This window comes from Sprattus sprattus (genome assembly GCF_963457725.1).
Source record: "Sprattus sprattus genome assembly, chromosome: 20".
Classification (NCBI taxonomy): Eukaryota; Metazoa; Chordata; class Actinopteri; order Clupeiformes; family Clupeidae; genus Sprattus; species Sprattus sprattus.
In genome coordinates this window covers 1,594,918-1,620,000 of record NC_137918.1, presented here as the reverse complement: position 1 = coordinate 1,620,000, position 25,083 = coordinate 1,594,918, and the positions used below count along the sequence as shown (strand labels likewise).

The window sequence follows — 25,083 nt, the reverse complement described above, 5'->3', positions numbered from 1 at the left end:
GAGAGATGTTTAGTTGGTGTGAGGAAGTATGTGTGTTACCGTCCTTAACTGAAGTAATTGAATTTGTATAAGAAAGGGGGGGTCTATATACATTTGTCCTGCCTAATCTACCTGCCATTTATAATTTCGTAAACAACCTCTTATATGACTTAACTGAAAAAACAGTGGAACTTATTCAGGATTACCTCCTGAACCTGTTTTCTAAATAATGTTAGTTATCTCTGGAAATATTACTCGAAAAAATAAAACAGTTGCTGATATAGTCACATAGTGTCACAAGGAGGCATCCAGTCTGTCAGTGACAGCTGTGTCTGAGAGAGCTAGAGACAGAGCGAGAGCATTAGCTGACTTCTGAACAGTTAACACCTGTTGCCTTTAGAAGGGTCATATTAAGAGCAGCGATTAACTAAACACATAGCTGAAAGAGGTCATTGTGTCAACAGTCCTTTGAAAGGCCGACAACAAATGCAGGCACTCTTATGCACATATGCAGACATACACACACAGCAGTGCTCACACTCTTGGCCAACGGTGTACGGTGTAAATATTGTGAATGCTCATGTAAAACTAAATATACAAACATAAACTACACACACACACACACACACACACACACACACACACACACACACACACACACACACACACACACACACATATATAAACACACATATACACACACACACACACACACACACACACACACACCCAGACATGCAAGCATTATAAATCAAGGCACTGTAGGGTAAGTGTAATGGGCTTTTTTTCAGGCAGTACAAGAACGCTGGCAACTGCTTGAGGTTTGTTTGCTGCCTTGTACTCCCCCTACAGGTATGCTAAGGCTACTGCAGTAGAAGTTACAATCACGGCATTGCAGCTACATTTTCGGAATGCTTGGAATATAATTGAAGTGAATGTGAAAAGGCGTGCCTGTAATTTGGTCTATATGAACTGTGAACCTGCAGTGATATTAACCACCTGAGTAAGAGCAGAAGATTCAGAACTGTTAAGATTTAGATCTCACATTATACAAATTATATACTATCTGTATAATGATTTTGTCAGTCTGCCCCATATCTCCCGCTGATCTAACCTGTATTCTGCACTCACACACAATTTACCTTTGCAATGAATCCTACCTTAGGTTATTAATGATCTCTATCAAAACAGTATAACAACTTAATGAACACGGTGTGCACAACACTAAGGCTATATTACCAGAATCGTCGGGATCAGCCACTATTGAATGACATCCCTTCTTTTTCCTTTCCTCTACCTCTCTTCTCCTTCCCACAGGGTCCCATGGCCCCAGCCTCTCTGTCCTCCCATGCTCATTCAGGTCCTTGTCCCCCACCTCCCCCTCCACCACCCCCCGGCCCCCCACCTGTATTCACCAATGAGGAAGGACCCAAGCAGGATGCCCCTGCTGCCCAGCGCTCGGCCTTGTTTGCCGCGCTCAACCAGGGAGAGGCCATCACTAAAGGTTTGTCTACACTACAGACTCCACAGTGTGCATAGGCTCTACTTACATTATATTTAGCAACTAAACAATGCAACTTCTAATTAGCTAAGAGCAGCAGCAGTAGTAGTACGAGAGGCAGTAGCTACAATAACTAAGCTGCAGAATGTTCTGGAACCCATGCTTACCATGTTCATCCAGAGATAAAAATTAACAGTGCTAACGCTTAACGCTTACGACGTGTAATTTCCTGAGCAGACGTGGTGTGATTCTTTCTCAGGTCTGAAGCATGTGGGGGAGAACCAGAAGACCCATAAGAACCCAACTCTGCGGACTCAGGGCGGGTCACAGCAGGCCTCGCCCTCCAAATCCAAACACCACAGCTCCTCGAAAAAGAAACAAAACAAGAAGCACCCCCCCTTGCTGGAGCTCGAGGGGAAGAAGTGGAGAGTGGTGAGTGGAGCAGAGCAGAGCAGCACAGCACAGCGCAGCACAGCACAGCACAGCACAGCACAGCACAGCACAGCACAGCACAGCACAGCACAGCACAGCACAGCACAGCACAGCACAGCAACTCCTACTGTCAGCCACTCACATAATCCTGAGGCTATTCCTCACTTACTTCATTTAACGGAAAATGGAGTAATGGAAAAGCAGGTATAAGCTGCACGAGAGAATCATGCAGCGCAGCCACAGCACAGACAAATCAAAAACACCACCCTGAAATACGATTTTGAGTGACTGATTTTAGATGATCATAACATTTAACCAGCACAGTTACAGCATTGCAGTGTAGGTGTGGAACTCTATAATTGCTGTTTATTCGGTTGTTCCCATTATGTCAAGTAATTGTTCACAAACATAGTATACAGTTTGCAGGCCAAGCTTCTAAAACTCTTTGAATATAAGAATCTTACGATCGCATTACACATCCATCCGTTGTTTGCCCATTTATTGTATCACTTGGCCACTTGCCACTGTCCGATATGATAGACAAGGCAAGTTGCTTGAGAGAATCTTGACCCTTAGATGTTGAGTGCCACGGTGTTTTCTATCCTTAATAGGAGTACTATGAGCATACCCATGATCTGATCATAGACGAGACGGAGCTGAAGCAGGTGGTGTATATCTTCAGCTGCAACAGCTCAACAATTCATATCAAAGGGAAAGTCAACTCCATCATCATGGGTGAGTGACAATGACCTTTCACCTAAATTGTATTTACTGGAAATTAAATTTCATTTAGCATTCATCCAGGATGAGGTTGAGCCTGTGTCTCTCTCTTGTCTAACAAGACATGAGTGAGCCCGATAAGCTTGTTGTTGAATAAAATTATGCTTATACACAACTCTGGAGGCCGAGGTAAACTTGAGTGTGAATTTTCACCTAACATTCAGTGTTCAGTATAGGCCTGTTGCACTGTAGTCATTTCTGTCCTGAGACCTGTTGTGTTCTGAGCACTGTCACTGTCACTGATGTATATGCGAACTAAGTGTGGTTCCTGAGTTCGTCTCTTGCATCTCAAGTTCAAGTTCAAGTGCTTTATTGGTCACATACCCGAACATGTAGTGAAATGTAAAAAAAGGGTCTACGCTTCACACTGCAAAATGAAAAAATGAAATAAGGAATTTGATATCCATAGTCTCACTGCCTGCCTCCTATCCATAGACAATTGTAAGAAACTGGGCCTAGTGTTTGACAATGCTGTGGGAATTGTTGAAGTCATCAACTCCAAAGACGTCAAGCTTCAGGTGAGGTTTTTGAAACTCTAATACACGTTCTACAGCGAAAATGAATGGCAGGGTAATCTTACATGAGCTGTGCATGTAGTTTCTTTGTGCACGGAATTTCTTTGTGCACGGAATTTCTTTGTGCACGGAATTTCTTTGCTGTTAAGCACTTTGAGCTGCATTGTTTTGTATGAAAGGTGGTATACAAATAAAGTGTATTATTATTATTATTATAAGCATTAAGCATATAAGCACCCATATTAGCATTACATATAAGCTTTTGCAAACCAGACTCACCCTTGATTGGCTGCAATGGAGTGTCAATAAAGCTTCTGTTTGTTAGGTGATGGGGAAGGTACCCACCATGTCCATCAATAAGACAGAAGGCTGCCAAGTGTACCTGAGCAAGGAGGCCCTGGACTGTGAGATCGTCAGTGCCAAGAGCTCTGAGATGAACATACTCATACCGCAGGGGGATGACTATGTGAGTGTGTGTCTGTCTGTGTGGAGGATGCAAGTACAAACTGTGTTTGAGGTATAAGATGATGGTATGATTAAGGGTTGATTTTCTTACTCTGAATGAATATTTAACTGCGCAACTGTAACATTGACTGTGTAATTGTTTGTTTGCTGACCTCGTTATTACATAGAATACCTGTCTAGAAAGTGATTGCTTTGGGAATAATTTGTCATCTCTTTACTTTGTGGTATTGGAAAAAACACTACTTTTATCTGACATGTTTGTGTGTGTGATTCACAGAAAGAGTTTCCAGTACCAGAGCAGTTTAAGACCGTCTGGGACGGCTCCAAGCTGGTGACGGAGCCCACAGAAATCGCCGGCTGATCTGATGCTACTTCATCCCACTCCTCTTCTGCATCTCTGCAATCATCTTCTGTCCTCCTCCTTTTCCATTGTTTCTTTCCTCACTGTATTTTTAACAGTCAATCACTCCGTCCAAGACCAGACCGACTGTGGGAAAAGGGATTACAACTCACACTAGATTAGAAAATTGGTTTTACTTCCAAATTAAAATGTTTTTAAAAAGGCCATTTGAAGGTAAAATGGCATCTACAGATCCAGCCCAAACATGATAATTCATATATTCCCCAGGCACTTACAATAACTTACATGAAAGGAGTGCCCATTTGTCAAAGGCATTGTAGTTGGCTTTTGCCTACCTGCATTCTTTTTGTCTGGCATTACGGTCATGCTACCATGCTCTTGATTTAAAAAAAAGGAAATTTGGGTCAGTAATGAAGCCCTGCTACCACTTAAACTTTTGTTTATATTTGCTAAGATTTAGCTGGGCTGCTCCACTGCTGTTAGAAAAGATATTAGTTTTGCCCCATTTTAAAAAGTGTTTATTATAATAATTGATTCACAAACATGTTTTTATACATCTTTTGGTTGTGGGAATTTTTGTGTGCATTTTTTAAATTTACGAATAGCCTTCAAAATCTTTTAAAACAAGATTCAATCACAAGAGTTGCTGAGTGATTACCACTCTGTGCTAAATCTTTTGTGCCAAGGTAGACGGGGCATTGAAGAATACCGAAAAAGTAGGGGTTATCAATAAATAACTGCAGATGCGATTTGAACTCAACAAAGGGAAAGAATGTTGTCACTGAAGTATAGACACTCACATGTAATGGCAATAGTCACTTGTTCCATACAGCTGACCAAGTTGGCTCAACAAGTTAGCTGGCTAACTTTCCGTGATGTATATGCAGAATTAACAAACGATAGTCTGTTCCATTTCACAGAAAATCCTGGCAGTCTGCCATTGAAATGGCTCAGAGGGTGGCATGGGGAGAAAGTTATTGTGCGTCTATACTGTGACTGTTCTGGATGTGACCCGGTCCAATGGCAGATGTGTTGTGAAATGTGTTGAAAAGGAATTAAGTTATTCTGCTGGCATTAGCTGACATTAAAGCTCTCAGTAGAACTGTACGCCACAATGATCACAAGTTACCCCGTGTGTTGTGAAACTTTCCTGTTACCTAAAATGCATAAATCATGAGATGTTTAGATGACTTCACATATGCATAATGCACTTAATGCTTGGTGTCTAAAGTGAGATATACTCCAAATGCCTTAGAGCCTAGCTAGAAGTTGATCTTCACTGGTTATATCAATGCCTTAATAATTGTAGGTCTGCACTGTGTTACATCAATGTACAAAAATTATGTATTTCCATAGTTTTTTGTAGTTTGGAACATGACTGGAAAGCGCAGGAAATTGACATAATAAATCCAAATTAAGTATCTACAAAAAACTGCAAAATGTCTAACCCCTAATTTTCAAAATAAAAAATGAAATGGCAAAGGTCAATAGATTTGGGTCTGTAAATATTGACTACAAAACAATTACAGTGTTACCTCTTTGATACATTGAAGAATGCTGGTAATTTTTTATTTTTTAAGTTGAAACTGTTTAGGAAACAAAATTACTAAAATTCCTACGCAAGGTGCAGTTTATTTCAGAATGAAAACATAGAATATAGCAGCCTTACTATATACAATATACCTTCTTTAACATTTCATTGTGCTGAAAACGGAGAATGAACATGTTAATGCATCTCCTTTACATACATTGTGTGCATTGATCAATGATTAATAAAGCAGCAATAAGGAGTTCTGTTCCAAAACTAACAAGCTCACTACCTGACAGGCATACCTTACAAACACTACAACAGCCCAGTTGACACTGATAGAAGCTCGCAAACACACTGGCTGGTGTCTTCGCAACATAGCTGATAATGTCATGCTGTGGAAGCATTTCTTTCCTTTTTGCAGGGTGCTCCAGCCCGGAACACAGAACTACAAAGGGCATGTCCAGGATGGCTAGTGGGAAAGACACAGGTGTTTATCTGTTTTTCACATGACCATATGCTATCAAAATGAATTTGAGGATGGTACCAAAACTTGTTGCCTATAAAACCATACCTCATGAAGTGTCAAATTGTTGAATGTTACTTTAACCTTTATTCAAGATGAAGGTGCATGTTTGAAGATCAAGGTATCTATACATCAGACACAAACTATATAACATGTGATACATGAAACTGAAACAAAAAAAATATCAAAATAAGTACTACAATACACACATAATTCGTATAGCTCTGTTTGGAGATTGCTCAGTGCTTTATGACCAGATTACCCTGAGAGTCTTGGGTGAACAGCATCTCTACCTCCAGCTCTGGATCTGTGTCTCCATCTAGAGCACCAACAGATGGTACCTTCCATCCTCCTACACTGGCATTATTAGTCTGGTCCTTCAAAGGGCTCCATGATTGGTGGTTTCTGTGGGCAATCACCCGAAAGCCCTGAGTGTCCTGCGTAAACAGTGAGGCCAGGCTGTCTGTTTCGAACTCCTGTGCAGCTTCTGAGACCTGCCTCTTCGGTGACAGACACTTCGTCCCCCGTGGCCTACATTTAGCAACAGGGCTGCTGGGTAATGAAGGAATCATCTTCAGTGGTGATCCATTCCACCCCAAATTATCTCGCCTCACTGTATTGGACGGGCAGTTTTCTTTCCCAGAATGCTTAGCAGGTGAGCTCAAGAGGGGTGAGGCCATTCTCTGAGTTGAGGTGTGCCCAGCAAGGTGCATTTGAGCCCTGAAATCCCCCTCATTCGTCTGGGACGTACAAAAAACACTATCTTGTGCTTCAACTGGAATATTCTTCTGATGCAAGGTCTTGAGACAATGGGAATCCTGTGTTTTGTAGTCCCAGTGGCTCAGGGGCAACGTTTCAGGAACAGGCAGGCAGGACTTTACCTGTGACTGCCGGGGGGCTGGTGCATGTTTGTCTCCTGCAGTGGGGATGGAACAGGGTTCAGAAAATCTTCTCTTCCCCTCCGGTTCTTCCACTGCATCTTCAGACTCATATCCACTGATCAAATGTAGGAACATCTGCTCTTTTTTCGAATTACTAGAGTACATGGGAATGTCTCGCTCACGTTCATGAACAGATTTCTCACCACAAGTTCTTTCACTTATACCAAAAGTCTCACTTTCAATAAGCATGTCAGTGTTCTTCACTGGCGTCTGACATCCAAGCTTTGTTATTGGTTGTCTCTCCTCGGATCTGATGAGGACTGTGTCTGATCCATTCACAGGCAAAGTCGTCTTTTTCTCAGCCTCTGTGGAAAGAGCAATATTCATATAACATGGTCATTAAATGAGTTGGTATTTGTAGGACAGCCTTTGGAATCGCTCACCTTTACTGTTGACTCACCTTTGCGCTGAGGGCTAAAGAACGAGGATATGGTACTCTGTTTGGTAGCAGGCATGTCGAGTTTAGTCTGCGTGAAATTGAGCGCCACCGCCACACTGTAACCTCCACCTCGAGCAAAGGGGTTAAGGAGTTTAGATATAGGACGCATCTGTCGTTTCTGGGAAACAAGAATTGTAGTCAATTAGCCCATATAGGTATCGAAAGTAAGTACAAGTTACACAATAACATAATGACATTTGAAATGAAGGTCAACACTAAATAAATGTACAACAGTAGCAGCAATATTGCTGATGATTGAAAGAGAGTTTATAAAGCGTATTCACCACAACATTATCTATAACGTCAAAAAATGATACGTATTCTAGATAGACAACGTTATGTTAATGTACCCTTTTCTTTTCCCGAAGTTCTGCCGTGTCAATCCAAACATTGCAGTCGTTGTGCTGTGATAGAGACGTTGATGGCTTTGTTTTCATTTTCGACTTAACAGCTGCTTAACGCTGTTCCGTTTACGGTTAAAATGTGCCTCCGTTCACCAAAGGATTTATAAACCTATCAGTTGGATATTCAAACAATCTAAGGTTACTCGCAACAACTGCTAGCTAGCTAGTTGATAATAGCCAATGTGAACCTAATTGACTATCAAACTCAGCAGCTACCGACAGCAGTAAAGACTAAATAAAGACTAGCGCGTACTATCCCAACTACACCATTCTACAACTGAAGAGATTATAAAGTTAATGTCAAAAATGTCAATATCTGTTAACGTAGCTGGACAACCACCACTCGACTCCACTCTTCGTTATCGCGCGCTTGCCTTTGAATAACATGTGGGTTGCCAGGTATCGCAATAACGTGTGGGTGGATTGACATCAGAAGTTAACTTGGACAAAGCAGCACCAAAAGTATCCTCACGCGCGGAAAAAGCTTATCAAGAAATATTTTAGCTCTGTGTAATGCGACGATAAGGTGCGATTTGTCTAAACTGGCCTGCGTGTTGAAAATGTCTGAATAAGAGATATTTTCAAAGACATGGCAACCTTGTCTTGCACATTGCTGCAAAACAACATTGATTCTATAATTTATCGATTCTTTTCATACAGTTCTATGAAGAATCTATGTTCAGTTTTCTTTATGAACGAAGAACTTAGAATATGAATAACTACATGTCATTTTATACTGGATATAAACATAAACAATAAATATACAAACCAAAAGGACTCGCCCACAATTCTGACGTCTATCAGTTGCGACTCATGTGTTGATGTGACGTCAACATTATTTGCTGGGGGTGAGTTATTAGTACATTTCCTTCGTTTTCATTCGCCTTAATCCTTCATATCACCATATATTTGTACCTAAATCCCATAGCTCGTTATCTATGTAACATGTATAACCATGGAGGCCGATCATTACGTTGGTGTTATCGTTCAGATAACTCGAATAGCCAAATAACAATGGTATCATAGCTAGCTATCTAGTAATCTAGCAGGATAGCTTTTCAGCTAACGAAGTCGACCACCAGGGTTGCTAGAATAATAAGCTTGGCAACTTCGCAGACAGCAGAATATTCATTGTCCTCCCCAATTTAGTACCTACACTGCCTGCATAAAGTATATTTAAATACGGTTGACACAAGATTAGCTCACCTTATTCTTGGAGGTTAGCTTGCTAGCTTGACTACATACACATTCAGTTTTAAAAACATATAGACAATAGGCAGTTTGACAGTGGTTGTCGTTGTGTAAGGTTAATTGCATGCAGTTTTAATTGAAATGGAATAATACTGTAATGTGTCACCCCGTCTGAAGAGCTAGCTACCTTAAAACAGCTCAGTTAGCGAAGTTATTTGTGGTTAAGGTGTCCCCCCCCCCCGGAAGTGGTGACCGTAGGAAGAGTTTCCATGTTGTTTTAAGGGTGTTGATTGTTTATCGTGTTCATGTATTCTTACTAGTCTCAGATAGCAAAGTTATCTTGGAGTAAAGTTCCCCAACTCACTGTCATCTGTCTTGTTGTTTTTCTGTAGTTGTATTTCGAAGACTTTTGGGAGTGACATCATGTTCCATGGGATACCAGCCTCGGGAGGAATGGGAGGTCAGTGAGAAGTCAGTAGAACAACAACGCTAGGATGTCATACTGATTTTTATATCAACTCTATGCAAGAATGTACCACTTTTTGAGGAATGTTTGTATTGGCAGCAAGTGTTGGTGTTGGCCCTATGTTCAAATTCATGTTAGTCTTGATATGGTCATGTGAAGGACAGACGTAGCTCAAACTAGCCACCCAGCAATATGTAGCACTATTTATCACTATGTAGCTAGCACTATGTGTAGTTCTGAGATCTGAGAAAATGTAAAAAAGAAAAAAAAAGTGTTTGCAGCATGACACAGCCAACTGTATTGCCAAAGCTTTTATCTCTGCCAGCTCTATGCATACATAGTTCACAAGTTTTAGAGCAAAACTCTGTACTGTCTGCTGCTTTAACCAACTACTTATTTTTTGATACTCCATCTCTTTTATTGAAGCCCCAGCCAATAAACCAGAACTGTATGAAGTAAGTTCCCTTTTGTTCCAATTTGTTTTTATTAGAACGAGCCAGTTTTGTGATGCTTCCTCACAGTCACAATGTAATAGGAGGAGTTTCATTTCTGGTTTTAAATCAATAAAAGTTCATGTCAGTGATACTTAAGCTTTCTTTTACTTTGAATTGAAATGTCAGGTATGTTAGCCCTATAATTTTAGTGTAATACATATTTTGATAATGTGGGTAAGGTGTTGTGGCTCATTCAATTTTGCATGATCATTTGTCTACAGGAAGTGAAGCTGTACAAAAATGCCAGAGAAAGAGAAAAGTAAGGAAATCACCACATTTCATCCTGGAAAATCGTTTTAGACCTCATAGTCTGATTCATAAACCTTTATGTATGTGTTTAACTGATTGTAAGTATGTATGTGTGCCTTATTTCTTTGATAAAGGTACGATAACATGGCAGAGCTGTTTGCTGTAGTGAAGACCCTCCAAGCCCTTGAGAAGGCATACATCAAAGACTGTGTTACTCCTAATGAGTGAGTCTCACCCAGTGACTTGACACCATATCACCCATGACCCATTTACACTTGCTTATCTACTGCTTATCCATACATCACATTTGTAATATGTTAAATGATTCTGTCAATTACAATATATAACATATCGTAAAGTCATCGAGCAAGCATTAAGCAGAATTGTTTTCCATTTTATTTCTTTAGGTACACAGCAGCATGTTCCAGACTGCTAGTGCAGTACAAAGCTGCTTTCAAACAGGTCCAGGGTTCTGATGTTGGAACCATAGATGACTTCTGCAGAAAGTACAGAGTGAGTTGCCCAGCCTTAACAGTAGCAATATGTCATAAAATAAAACATTTTAATTTGAGATTGGTAATTTGTTGATACTTAATCACTTTTTCACTGTCTGACTTGTATAGCATGTTTTTGCTTGTTACCATTTTATATCCGTATCGTCAGACCTTGTGAATGTTTACAGTTTGTTTTACTGCATTTTTTCAAGCTGAAGTGTGGCTTATTTACTTAATGCAAATACTTTCTACAGCTTGACTGTCCACTGGCCATGGAGAGAATCAAAGAGGACCGACCAATCACCATCAAGGATGACAAGGGCAACCTGAATCGCTGCATTGCAGATATAGTCTCCGTATGTTCTACCACTCCTCTGCGTGGCTTTCCTGAAAGAAAGAGTGTGAAGGGAGTGACTTTTACTCTCATTTAGGAGTAATGGCTATGCTTGGAAGAGAGCCAGCCTGTCTATCTGCATCAGCATTTAATTCCAGCAGTCCCATTAGAAACATTCCCGTTATTGAATGTTGGCTGATCAGTTTCACTGAAACATGCATCACACTGATGATCCTAAGTGCCTCAGGGTTTAACTTTGCCAAGATCTAAGTGAAGCGCAGAATAGAGGTGGCATGAGAGGGCTCTGCAGCAAAGACTTTTGGCAGTGTGTTGTACTGACTAACACAACTCTGTACTGTGTCCAAGTGCAATGCCTTAAAGCAAAGAAGACATATGTGTATGTATGTTAATGTATGTTTAGGTAAATATTGGCATCTCTCTCTTCTCATTCCTCTCCAGCTCTTCATCACAGTGATGGACAAACTGCGCCTTGAGATCAGGGCCATGGATGAGGTAAAGCACCCGTCAGTGTTTTTGTGTTGTGTGTAAAGTTACATAAGCTGTTACTGTTTTAAATCAGAATAGTGTGCCTAATTAACGGTGAAGTCTGCAATTCTAATCCAATACACTTTTTATAAAATTCAGCAAATTGCTCATCTGATCCTCTAGCCGTCTGTTAAATAGCTTTTGCTGCACTCAAAAAAAACCTTCTGTGTTCATACACAGTCCTGGCTCAGTAAATGGAACACAATCATAGTGGCTTGGACTGGGATATAAACAATTCCAGCCAATCAGCACATTGCCTCAGGAGCACAGAAGGAAGGGGTGTAAATTCTTTGGCTGTTTAGTTCAAATGCCAACAACAATGTCTATAGGATTTGTTAGTTTACTAACTTCAAAAGCTGTGTCATTGGGATACGTAATTCGTTTCAAATGATCTGCTCAGATCCAGCCTGACTTGAGAGAGCTGATGGAGACCATGAACAGGATGAGTAACATGCCCCCTGACTCAGAGGCCAAGGATAAAGTTAGTCTTTGGTAAGTACTCTCCAGCTTTCTGTCAGACTCATCCGTGAGCTTTCGTACAGTACCTGTTCAGTACCGGTTCTCTATTGAACTTTGAAGAGTTAGGGAATTATCTGATTAATGCTTTGATTTCTTTTGTTTAGCAATGTAAAGGTTAAACACGTTTTAATTTCTTACCTGCCATTATTCATTAGTTATTGTTTTATATTAAATTATTTGTTATGCTTGGCCTTCATAATATGACATGCAAGTAGTTAATCCAATTAATTATCCTTTGTTGCGACACAAAATAGTTTCTCTTCGTTCACTCTCTAGATTCTCTATTGGATTTACTTTGGGTTTGTGTTGTCACATGTGGTCACCACTCTCCTTCATTGCTGCTGATTAGTTGCTCAGAATATCTGGGCTTTTAGTCTTACCTAAGCAGAGGATGTCTAGTCTATACTTCAACTGAGCTGAGGCTTTGGGAGTTTAACAGAGCTAGGATTAAATGCTAAAGCAGTGAACCTCTGCTTTTAATCAAGTTGTAGAAAATGTACCTGGGCTTCAAAGTCATGAAAGATTTCGGAGGAGGGAGAGGTAGGCTAGCCTAAGGTCAACCCATGGTAAACAGGCCTTTAAAGCGGTGTACGTTGAAGATGTGTCCCTCAACGTTGTCACAAATCTTAAAATATCTTTCCATATCCAGCTGTAATTGTTTGCAGGCTGCTAAGAGTTGCGTCAGCTTATCTCATGATGGTAGGCAGCGCCTTGCTGTCAAAAGGCATGCTGTAGAAGGCTTGAATAGAGCATGCCAGTCACTTAAAGCAATTCAAGACATTCTTGGACATTTGATGATGCTTTTGAGTTTTGTGGCTGTTAAGATTTCTAGTTGGAAGTCACTTTGCTGGCATTTCAGTGGTTTTTGGTTTGCTGGTATTTAAAGAAAAGAATAGAAAAGCCTTTATTGATAGTTTTCAGCTGACGTCAGAATGACCAGCTGAAGGGCAAAAAAGACGTTCCACAGCTGTTTAACACGGGAGTTAATACAGGAACCACCCACCTTTCAAGCTCTTTTAATATAAGTTAGTAAAATGCCAGACAGTTGTTGCTCGGTTGGCTGTTTAAATCGGCGAGGAGACAAGCCCAGATTTAGTTTTTATCGCATTTAAAACCCGCTACCGCTCCTGCCAGCTGATCAAAAAAATGTTTATTTCGCCGTGCTGCCAGCTGATTGTAGACGCCTTCTGCGTCAACTTTTCTCGGACACACAGTAAAGTAGCCTTACTTTTGGAGCTGGAAATAAAAGCAGTCACCCTGTTCTGGTCGCCTAATTTATCAGAATAACTACCTAAAATGGGAATAAATCAAGTAATAAAGACAAGAAACAAAGCATCAAAACGATTCAAAGTGGATTACCCAGCTGCTGAACTACCTAGGCTAGGCTAGTGTATTTTGTCATTCAACTAGTAATACTACAATGTCAGTAGAAAATATATGGGAAGATCATTTAAGTTGTCATTCGCTAGACAAGGTTTTTGTAGCCTACTTAAACCAGGGACCGTTTAAACCAGTGAATTGTGTCAAAAAATAAAGAACATCGTTGGGTAGGCTAACGGCTGCTAGCTTACAAGCAGGTACCTCGCTAGCTGGTACCTAGTAATTAGATGGCACTCATCTTTGCACTGATTATGAAGATGGTTTTTAGTTTTCACCTTCCGGACGACATCGTTGTGAACCCAATCACTTCTGAAAATTAAATAACTATCTGTGCTTTTGTAGGCTTTCAGTTTTTGAGATGTGTCTGTGGACGGATTTCCTATTAGATAGATGTAAATATCTCCACACTGGAGCTCAGACAGGGACTTCGGGGAGGTTAACGAAATAAAAATGTCAGGACGGCTGCAGTAAATGTATGACAAGTTCCTAATTTGTTTTCCCCTCTGAATATTTCTGTCTGGCTATAGTGGTATAGTCTGTGGTTGATGGCAATCGTAGTTGAGTAGGCACTGCTCGAAGTTTTCCACTGTTTCGCTGTTCCTTTTGACCGCCAGGTAACAATTGTAGTGACGTCACTGAAAACTATCAATTGTCATTGTATTTACACACAACGAAATTTTGAGTGCTTCTCCTGTTGGTGCGATGAGGGACAACATATGACACAATAACAACATATAACACAACAATATTGCATATCTAAAAACGGTAGAAATAGCATAAAAATATATATAAATATTAAGATATATACAGCAACAGCACACAGCATAACAGAATATATATTAGTGCTGTAGCGACGCGTCAACGTCATCGACGCGTCGATTTCAAAATTACGTCGACGCCTTTTTTTTTAAGTCGACGCTTCGGCACATAAACATGGCTGACCCAAACAGAAACAAACATTGCGCAATTAGATTGGAGATAGAAACGCCAACCACAGCAAAAAGCCCTGTCAAGCTAAAAAGGCACCGGATGCCTAAAAGAGCCCGGATGATGTAATGTTGACTTTCGAACGACTCTTGAGTGACAGTTGCTATGCCAACGCCAATACGTCACCCTAACGCGATTTACCTCAGAGCATCTTGCATTGTACTTTGCTACCTGAGACCAGCTTGCTTGTATTTGACCTACAATAAACCAACCAAAACAACCATGTGCTTGATGTTTGACTTTGGTAGGAAAGTGGTTGATTCGCTAGTTGGTTATAGTATCAAAGTAAGCACATTTCATTAGCTAGTTCGTGCTAGTGTAACGAGCTATCTTGTTAGCTTGAAGCTATTCATCTGTTGTGCTTAAATTAAGAAAGTCCTTAATGTGTTGTGATTTTATGACATATCTGACGGCACCCACAATTAAATTTGAACAAAACAGGGCATTGTTTGCACAACATTTTACTAAAGAACAACGGGGGCTTGCTATCTTTGACATGCTAGCGGACATTGCTAACTTACAGGTTACCAGCAGGCAGGTGTAGCTAAAACTTTTTATTCGCTTAATATTGTGCCTAAACGGATACTATGTACCCCGACACTTTTTGGCTATCAGTCAGAGAGTCTCAAGAGTAGTTCGAAAGCCATCAGCTACGTTTTAGTCGCTTAATATTGTCGCACAAAAGGAGGAATTGCTATTAGCAATATAGATGCTAGCGCGCGAAACCTGTTGATGTGTGCTTACTTACAAAAGACCCGCAGCCAATATTAAGCGTGTAAAAAGTACCTGATGGCTTTCGAACAACTCTTGACACTCTCTGACTGATAGCTAAAAAGTGTCCGGGTGCGTAGTGTCCGTTAAGGCACAATATTAAGCGACTAAAAAGTAGCTGATGGCTTTCGAACGACTCTGAGACTTAAAGCTAATAAGCGCCCGGCTTACGTGGTGACCGGATTACGTAATGCTAACGTTGGCATAGAAACTGTCACTCAAGAGGCGTTCGAAAGTCAACATTACGTCACCCGGGCTCTTTTTGGCATCCGGTGCCTTTTTAGCTTGACAGCCCCATTAAAATAAAAAGTCCAAATACCTCGCCCTAAATCATCGAAGGTATGGGAATACTTCAAATTCAGTCCCAAACGTAAAGGTGTTGTTTATTTGCAGTCTTTGCCAAATGGAGTTGGCATACCACACCAGCACAACAGCGATGTGGGAGCATCTGAAGCGGAGGCACCCCATTGTCTCACGTGAAGGGGACAATAAGTAACGTTGGTTACATACAGTGGGGCAAAAAAGTATTTAGTCAGCCACCAATTGTGCAAGTTCTCCCACTTAAAAAGATGAAAAAGGCCTGCAATTTTCATCATAGGTATACCTCAACTATGAGAGACAAAATGAGAAAAAAAATCCAGAAAAATCACATTGTCTGATTTTTAAAGAATTTATTTGCAAATGATGGTGGAAAATAAGTATTTGGTCAATAACAAAAGTTCATCTCAATACTTGGTTATATACCCTTTGTTGGAAATGACAGAGGTCAAACATTTTCTGTAAGTCTTCACAAGCTTTTCAGACACTGTTGCTGGTATCTTGGCCCATTCCTCCATGCAGATCTTCTCTAGAGCAGTGATGTTTTGGGGCTGTCCGTGGGCAACACAGACTTTCAACTCCCTCCACAGATTTTCTATGGGGTTGAGATCTGGAGACTGGCTAGGCCACTCAAGGACCTTGAAATGCTTCTTACGAAGCCACTCCTTCTTTGCCGGGGCGGTTTGTTTGGGATCATTGTCATGCTGAAAGACCAAGCCACGTTTCATCTTCAATGCCCTTGCTGATGGAAGGATGTTTTCACTCAAAATCTCACGATACATGGCCCCATTCATTCTTTCCTTTACACGGATCAGTCATCCTGGCTCCCTTGCAGAGAAACAGCCCAAAAGCATGATGTTTCCACCCCCATGCTTCACAGTAGGTATGGTGTTCTGTGGATGCAACTCGGCATTCTTTCTCCTCCAAACAGGACGAGTTGAGTTTTTACCAAAAAGTTCTATTTTGGTTTTATCTGACCATATGACATTCTCCCAATCCTCTTCTGGATCATCCAAATGCTCTCTAGCAAACTTCAGACGGGCCTGGACAGGTACTGGCTTAAGCAGGGGGACATGTCTGGCACTGCAGGATTTGAGTCCCTGGCTGCGTAGTGCGTTACTGATGGTAGCTTTCGTTACTTTGGTCCCAGCTCTCTGCAGGTCATTCACTAGGTCCCCCTTTGTGATTCTGGGATTTTTGTTCACTGTTCTTGTGATCATTTTGGCCCCACGGGGTGAGATCTTGCGTAGAGCCCCAGATCGAGGGAGATTATCAGTGGTCTTGTATGTCTTCCATTTTCTAATAATTGCTCCCACAGTTGATTTCTTTACACCACGCTGCTTACCTATTGCAGATTCAGTCTTCCCAGCCTAGTGTAGGTCTACAATTTTGTTTCTGGTGTCGTTTGATAGCTCTTTGGTCTTGGCCATAGTGGAGTTTGGAGTGTGACTGTTTGAGGTTGTGGACAGGTGTCTTTTATACTGATAACAAGTTCAAACACGTGCCATTAATACAGGTAACGAGTGGAGGACAGAGGAGCCTCTTAAAGAAAAAGTAAAAGGTCTGTGATAGTCAGAAATCTGGCTTATTTGTAGGTGACCAAATACTTATTTCCACCATAATTTGCAAATAAATTCTTTAAAAATCAGACAATGTGATTTTCTGGATTTTTTTTTCTTATTTTGTCTCTCATAGTTGAGGTATAACTATGATGAACATTACAGGCATCTCTCATCTTTTTAAGTGGGAGAACTTGCACAATTGGTGGTTGACTAAATACTTTTTTGCCCCACTGTACATTTTTCTCCCTCTCGAACAAAATACTGTTTTCTGATTGGCTAATGGGGTGTACATTAAGTTCGTATAACCGGACACCTTGGACGTAGTCCCAGTAGAAAAGTTAAATTGCCGTTCCATATCAATGCTCTTGAATGGTTACCATTGACAACCAACATAACGTTTATTTTTTGACAGCTAGGATAATTCGAACAAAGATGGCGGCGTGTTGGGAGAAGTTAGTGGGAAATGTTTTATATGAATTAAGCTATCTACACGACTTTTTATATGTCTAAATTGACTCGGTTAGTTGTTTATGTGCTACACGAATGTTGCAGAGTATTGTAAGTCTTAACTGAAAGTCTCGAATATTATTTGTAGGCGGCTGCTAACGCGTAGACCAAAAACCCATTGAAACACATGTTAGCTCACACGGCTAACTCGCCTGCTCCTCAGCGCTTTGCTGTCGATTGTGAGCCTTCGAACAAAATGACCAAACTTGACCTCGCTGTTGCTCTGTCCAACTTCACCATCAACGGAAACGTGGAATTCAACTTTAAATAGTAAAACCTTATGAACAACACCTTTGTCCGTGTGTCCGTTTACAGAGGAGAGCTCATGAGTGTCACTTTGCAGCAATGCCCGGGGAAACTAAAGGTCATATGATAAGACCAGTTCCACGCACTACTTTCTCACTACTTTCTCTAACGGGAGCACTAGGCTTCAAATCAAGAATTCATCAGGTTATTATGCATATTAAGTTTCCTAAAGATAACGGAAATTCTAAATATAATAATAAAAACATTTTTAGAAGGTGGAAACGGGAGATAAGCGGGATAACGGCCTTCAAGCTGTACAGTTCTACAAAGGTAATGGACTGCGCGGAGCAACTCCGCTTCGCGTCGTGGAGTTCTTTGCCCCGCAGCGTCCATTACCTTTGTAGAACTGTACAGCTCGTCGGCTGTTATCCCTTACTTAACGTTTGTTCAGTGTGTTGTGTAGCTTGACCACTGCGCACTTTTGTGGTGCTAGCTAACTATCTTCTTAGCTCTTCGTGCAGTTTGTTCGTGCTTGGTTGCTAGTAGTTAACGTTAGCTACTAGAGGCTAGACAGCTGTGCCAGTTTAGTTAACGTTAGTTAGCATCTAACTTACAGCTGCAGAACACGGCAACCAAGCACGAACAAACGGCACAGAGAGCTAACTCATGCTGTGGTCATTGCGAGTCAAACACATAACATTAGACTAACGTTGGCCAGCTTATAGTATGTATCATGATTCACTACGTTAGATCGCCAATGCAGGGCTCTCAAGTGTCACTCATTTCGCTCTTTAATCACGCACTCCCGCCACACATCGTATTTCTCACGCTGAAAAAACCCTCTAGGCTATATAATGTGCCGCTGCGCACAAACATGACCTGGCCGCGCTGCCCTCATCATGGAGGAATCCCATTGAGTTCTGACGTGAGGTCAGGTGCCACTTATCAGCCAATCCAAAATAAGAAATGGGCTACACAATTGCCAATCAGAAAAAATGTATCTTTTGTATCTGTTGTATCTGGGTAAGATTTAACCCAGCAACCAATTAAAATAAAGAATCCTGGCATTGCGCGCGACTGATGTTCTGAAAGTTTCGTTCACCTGAGGAAACCACTGGAGCTCTGAGCATCAGTCTTCTACAAGGAGTAAGTCGTCTCCTGTTTTAATGTTACGACAAATTCACAATGGTTTGATACACGCAATGACAACTTGACTCCAGTTAGAGAATTTTCCCCAGATAATTAGCTTCAGTTTTTAATGAGTGTTTGTAGCCAACACAGTTTTAGGCTACAGCCTGCCTTTTCACTATAGCTTTGACTCCAAACTTCGTTAATAGGCTATAATAAATTCGATTAGGCCTATTCAAAATATATATAGCCTATAATTGGAACGAATATTAGGCAGACATTAATATTCAATGATGTTATGGGCATTATGTTTTTATGAGCACTGAAAACATTTAAATTAATGAGCACCACATCCAAGTGTGATAGGGCTCATTTGAGTACCAAACATTTTGACTGTGCCTCTAGATAAACATGAAATGCATTGTTGGACTTTTGCTGTGCAAAACGGTGCTCAATGAAGTATATTATTAAGATTTTTTTGGTATTTATTTGAGATACATTATGGTTTTAATCGACCAACAGAAAAATAATCGTTAGACTAATCGTCAAATTAGTCGTTAGATTAGTCGACTAATCGATAAAATAATCGCCAGATTAATCCTTTAGAAAATAATCGTTTACCCCGAGCCCTATATATATATATATATATATATATATATATATATATATATACTTACAATATATAGCCTACAACAACAGTACACAGAATAATAAATACAGAAATACAGAGATGGTATGTGTGACTTGCAGTCAATAAAGTGAAAGTTTTAGTTTAAACATTTGTTTATTTAAAAATTATGTAATTTAAGACCCCCACTCCATGACAGATAAAAAACTATTTATTTATAATTCTTATTCTTTCATTGAAAATATGCAAAGTACAGAAAACACCCATTTACTCCACCATATTTGTGCGTACAGTATATTTCTCTTCAGACGGTACATACAGTCATGGACGAAAATGTTGGCACCCCTGCACTTCTGTCAGATAATGCAACAATTCTCCCCAAAACTTGTTGTAAATACAAATGATTTGGTATTCACATGTTCAATTCTATTGTTTGCATTGACACAACACAAAAAAGAAGACAAAAAAAGCCACATCTAAGGCTAGCTTTACACGACAACGATCTGAACGTAAACCGCAAAAGTGGCGTTGCGTTCCCACTTTTTATTTCGCGTTTAGACGAGAGTCTTTGGGTGGAAATCTGCATGCAGACGGTGACGCAAAAGTGTGTGAAATTGAACTTAACGGTGCAGACGTGGAGGTACCTACTGCAGGATGTATATGTGTCCATTCTATTCCACTATGGCTATTTTAACGCGATTGGGTGCTTATTTATTTATTCATTCACTTACATTTGCAGTGTTCGTGTACATTTACATTTAGTCATTTAGCAGACGCCTTTGGCCAAAGCGACGTAGGCTACAAGGGATAGAACAGACAAGCTTCGAGACCTAGTGTAATTAATGCGCCTTCTCTGTTCAGTTTTATCTGTGATTACTCGGCTTATTTGCTGAAATGACTCCTGGATAGATATCAAAGCAGCTTGAATCTCCGACTGATGGAAATAATCCGACATGTTTGTTGTTGTTTGGCTGTATGCACATGGATATGATGTCAACGCGTATGCGAGGATAGCCAGCGTGAGCAGCTCAGAGCACACTTTTGCGTTTTCAACCCTTTAGACGGGAATGTGACGGTGGAGCGTTTTTAAGATTTCCACTCTGGAGGGTGGGTTCATTTTTTTGCGTTTTTAAGCCCCAAAAACGCTGTCGCCGTCTAAACAAAAGGCACATCTGATAAAATATTTTGTCGGTTTCACCCGGGAGCGTTGTCGTGTAAAGCCACCCTAACATAATACAACACAAAACTCCAAAAATGGGGCGGACAAAATTATTGGCACCCTTTAAAAATTGTAAGAAATAATTGTATTTCAAGCAAGTAATGGTCCTTTAATTTGTATTTAAATGCACCTGTGGCAAGTCACAGGTGCTGGCAATATAGAAATCACACTTGCAACCAGTTTAAATGAAGCAAAATTGATTCAACCTTTGTGTTGTGTGTCACAATGAGCATGGAGAAGAGAAAGAAGAGAAAAGAATTGTCTGAGGATTTGAGAAGCAAAATTGTGGAAAAGTATGGACAATCCCAAGGCTACAAATCCATCTTGAGAGATCTCAATGTTCCTGTGTCCACTGTGCGCAATGTGGTTAAGAAGTTTAAAGCCCATGGTATTGTCGCCAACCTCCCTGGACGTGGAAGGAAGACAAAAATTGATGCAAGATTGCAAAGAAAGATTGTTCGAATGGTGGATAAAGATCCTAGAACCACTTCTAAACAAATTCAAGCTGACTTGCAGACACAAGGTTCAACAGTTTCAACTCGCACTATCCGTCGAAGTTTGAATAAAATGGAACGCTATGGTAGGAGACCCAGGAAGACCCCACTGCTGACACAGAGACATAGAAAAGCCAGACTGGAGTTTGCTAAAATGTACGTGAGGAAGCCAAAATCATTCTGGGAGAATGTCCTATGGACTGATGAGACCAAAGTAGAGGTTTTTGGTAAAGCACATCATTCTACTATTTACAGAAAACGGAATGAGGCTTACAAAGAAAAGAACACAGTCCCTACAGTCAAATATGGTGGAGGTTCACAGATGTTTTGGGGTTGCTTTGCTGCCTCTGGCACTGGTTGCCTTGACTGTGTGCATGGCATCATGAAAGGTCAGAGGTGTAAGAGACTCATCCATGGATACAGGAAGCGATTGATTTCAGTAATTTTTTCCAAAGGGTATGCTACCAAGTATTAAGTTGAGGGTGCCAATAATTTTGTCCGGCCTATTTTTGGAGTTTTGTGTGAAATCATGTTAGATGTGGCTTTTTTTGTCTGCTTTTTTGTGTTGTTCCAATGCAAACATAAGAAATAAACATGTTAATGCCAAAGCCTTTGTAATTGCAACAATTTTCAGGGAAAAGGGGTACATTATCTGACAGAATGGCAAGGGTGCCAACATTTTCGTCCAATACTGTATATACTTACAGTATGCATGGAGCTCTGTGTGAATCCCTTTCTCATGGAAGTGTATTGTGTTCCAGGCTGACCACTTTGAGCAGCATGTCTGCCTCTGACGAACTGGACGACTCACAAGTGCGGCAGATGCTCTTTGACCTCGAATCTGCCTACAACGCCTTCAACCGCTTCCTGCACTCCTCCTAGGCCACTCTGACCTATGTGTTCTGGTTAAACTGTTCTTGTCCCTCTCCTTCTCCTTAAACTCCTCTCTACTCTCTACTCTCTCCTCTCACCCATAACACTCTTCTGTTTGTTTAACACACCCTCTTCTCTCTCCAGTAGTAAATATAGCATACACTCCCGCTCCAAGACTTGTAATGAGTAACCCTTTTAAATACACTCTCTCTCCTTTAACCCCCTTGATGCCACTGTCTATAGAATGCTATCGTTGTTACAATACAGTGTAGTTTGATACTGTTCTGCCTTGGCTTGAATGCAGTGGTCCCCTGTCTTTGAGAATGTTGGTGTGTTTTTATAAGTCTTGTAACTAGGAGTAACAAAACAAATGGAATACTAAGTGGGAAAAGACCCTTTGGACTGGAGAAGCATCTGGGTCAGGTAGTTTCTGTTTTTACCATCTTTTTTTTTTTTTTTTTTTACCATAGATGAAGGAGATGTTTTTCTCTTTTCTTTCTTAACTAGAAATTGCAAATATTTTTCTTTCAATTACATTTGGAACTATTAGATGACATTTATTTTGGTCCCCCAAGTTATTGTTTTCTTAATAAAATCAATAACAGTATAAGAAGCAAAAAGATACTTTGCAACAGGTCCTGTCCTACTTTGGCACTATTCATAAATTTACAGTTGAGTTCAACATGTACCTTTCTCTGCCCAGCACCCAAGCCCACACTGGACAGGGGTTGTATCTTTGAAAGTGACCGCAGTTATGGACAACTTGGAACCAATATCCCACATCTGCCAATGAACACAATGTCCCACATCATCACTCCTAACACAAAACACATCACCTTGACCAGTTATTGCTTTTGAGCCTTGCATAGGACAACATATTGTTTTAATGTATATATATATACATCTGCCATTAATAAGGAAAATAAACACCTTGCAATCAGCCCATAATCATAAACAGCTTACTATATTGGACACACCATTGTGAGGAAATGTTGCACCGCCTTGTAAAAGCTTTTGTTTCATTTAGCAATTTAACATTATCATAGGCAAATTTCTTGCATGTGTTTATACAACTCAATTATTTTCCAAAGCTAGATCAAGTCATTTGAGGAAGGTTCTTATGATTGTGGGGGTTTGGGCTTTTTCACAAATAAAAACAGTGCATATTTATTTAAATTCCCTCTTTGTAAATAAAACAGTTTTAAATAAAAGCATGTAAACATTTTTAGAAATTATAAATAAAATCCTACCTCTGAAATTTGCAGTCTGTGTTTGATGATATTGCTGTCAAAGCACATGAACACTGAGATGATTGAGGCGGAGCACCTTGATACGGAACAGATCTGGCCCTGTCCTGGTGCTTATCTAGTTATCTAATGTATGCATTAACAGATGTTTGGGTTTTGTTATTTCTGTTCGTTCCTATATTAGACAGTATTCTAAAAATCATTGCTACAGTGATATCATGGGTGCTGTGCCTTTAAAGAAACTCGGGGCGGCATGACCCTTCGCTAAGCCACGCCCAAAAACCGCCCCAGGCCAATCGTAGTTTAGCAACGGGTAACTAAGCGCGGAGGACCTGACAAACTTTTGGCAAAGTGAAGATTCCGAAGCACTGTGCCTATGGGTTGTGCAAAACCGACAGCCGATACCCAAAGAGTTTGGAGGGTTTTCCATTCCCAAAACTCAATATGAGAAATGCCGTGAGTGGATAAAGAAGTGTGGGAGGCCCCAATCGCAGCTGAATGTTTACAAAGAACACTTACATTTGCTTACAACAAGCTAATGTTAGCAAGCGAGCTAACTCATCTCAGTATTGCTTGCATATAATTACGGTCCTTTGTTCACAATGCACATATTTTAACGTAAAATGAGACTATAAGATACATATCTACTGTTCGCGTTTGACATACTGTTGAATGTATTTTGGCACTTTGTTAAGTGTCCAACATGAGGACAAGCTAATGTTATCAAGCTAGCGGATAGTTAACTCATCTCAGTATTGCTTGCAAATGATTACGGTTCTTTGTTTAGAATGCGTACATTTTAACGTAAAATAAAATGGTAAGAGACAAGATGCAGGCTCGCTTTGACATACTGTTCAATATATTTTAGCATTTTGTTAAATGACGGCCGACACACGACTTCCCCAATCCGATTGCTGCTCTCCCTGTGTCAGTTCCTACGTGGGAGCATCAGGGGGGTTGCCGGAGGTTTCAATATGTATTTTCCCATTGTCTGACTTCGCGCAGATATCATGTATGTATCCCTCAAAAGCATACTGAAGCCCCTTTTGCCTCGTTCTTTCAGAGATCTCCCCTGAACTCCAGAAATTAGTTATTATCTCTCTGAGGACGTCAGATAACGGCACTTATCATTGAGATTGATATGCCAGGTACGAAAGCTTGTCAGGCGTAGCAACAGTAGTTAAGGTGGGCGGGGCTTAGCGAAGGGTGCGTCTCCAGGACGACAAACAATTACAAAACGATGCAGTTTGTTGCGAACAACCTAAAGGAAGAGGGGGACTTTAAAATTGAAAGCTACAAACGTGAAGGTTTGCGACTGTGGATGTTTAAAAACAAATGTAATATTAGCGCAGGGTAGGGAACAGTTTAATAGCTTTTACATAGTAAGTGTGCAGGAATGTGTGAAAGAGGGCTGATACACAGCACTACGCCAAGTAACGTTAGTAACCAAGACTGCTAGGTAACGTTAAAGGATAGGTTAAATTAAATTGATGTTCGTTTTCTACCACCACGGAACCTATCGTTAATCTCGCTGATTTTTAAAATCTCAGATTGCGTTA

General features: G+C 40.5%; 3 protein-coding genes across 4 annotated transcripts in view; 2 read left to right on the top strand and 1 right to left on the bottom strand.

The window, feature by feature from the left end:
• cap2 (cyclase associated actin cytoskeleton regulatory protein 2) overlaps positions 1 to 5,521 on the top strand; it is a 28,111-nt gene extending 22,590 nt beyond the window's left edge. For both annotated transcript variants that reach the window (XM_080859068.1, XM_080859069.1), the window contains exons 8-13: positions 1,297 to 1,483; positions 1,740 to 1,912; positions 2,524 to 2,647; positions 3,128 to 3,210; positions 3,533 to 3,673; positions 3,950 to 5,521. In XM_080859068.1, coding sequence (XP_080715194.1) covers positions 1,297 to 1,483; positions 1,740 to 1,912; positions 2,524 to 2,647; positions 3,128 to 3,210; positions 3,533 to 3,673; positions 3,950 to 4,033 — 792 coding nt within the window. In that variant the 3' untranslated portion in view covers positions 4,034 to 5,521. The remainder of the gene's footprint in view (positions 1 to 1,296; positions 1,484 to 1,739; positions 1,913 to 2,523; positions 2,648 to 3,127; positions 3,211 to 3,532; positions 3,674 to 3,949) is intronic.
• An 805-nt stretch (positions 5,522 to 6,326) lies between these two features.
• Positions 6,327 to 7,904, bottom strand: aunip (aurora kinase A and ninein interacting protein; the record flags this gene model as incomplete). Its single annotated transcript, XM_080858854.1, has 3 exons — positions 6,327 to 7,333; positions 7,429 to 7,585; positions 7,818 to 7,904. The coding sequence occupies 3 exons, from the start codon at positions 7,902 to 7,904 to the stop codon at positions 6,327 to 6,329; spliced, it is 1,251 nt and encodes a 416-aa protein (XP_080714980.1).
• Positions 7,905 to 8,676: 772 nt separating this feature from the next.
• Positions 8,677 to 23,518, top strand: vps28 (VPS28 subunit of ESCRT-I). The gene is made up of 10 exons (XM_080859671.1): positions 8,677 to 8,719; positions 9,455 to 9,522; positions 9,955 to 9,983; positions 10,244 to 10,281; positions 10,406 to 10,495; positions 10,679 to 10,784; positions 11,020 to 11,121; positions 11,559 to 11,612; positions 12,046 to 12,137; positions 22,166 to 23,518. The coding sequence occupies exons 2-10, from the start codon at positions 9,486 to 9,488 to the stop codon at positions 22,284 to 22,286; spliced, it is 669 nt and encodes a 222-aa protein (XP_080715797.1). The 5' UTR covers positions 8,677 to 8,719; positions 9,455 to 9,485; the 3' UTR covers positions 22,287 to 23,518.
• Positions 23,519 to 25,083: the final 1,565 nt, after the last annotated feature.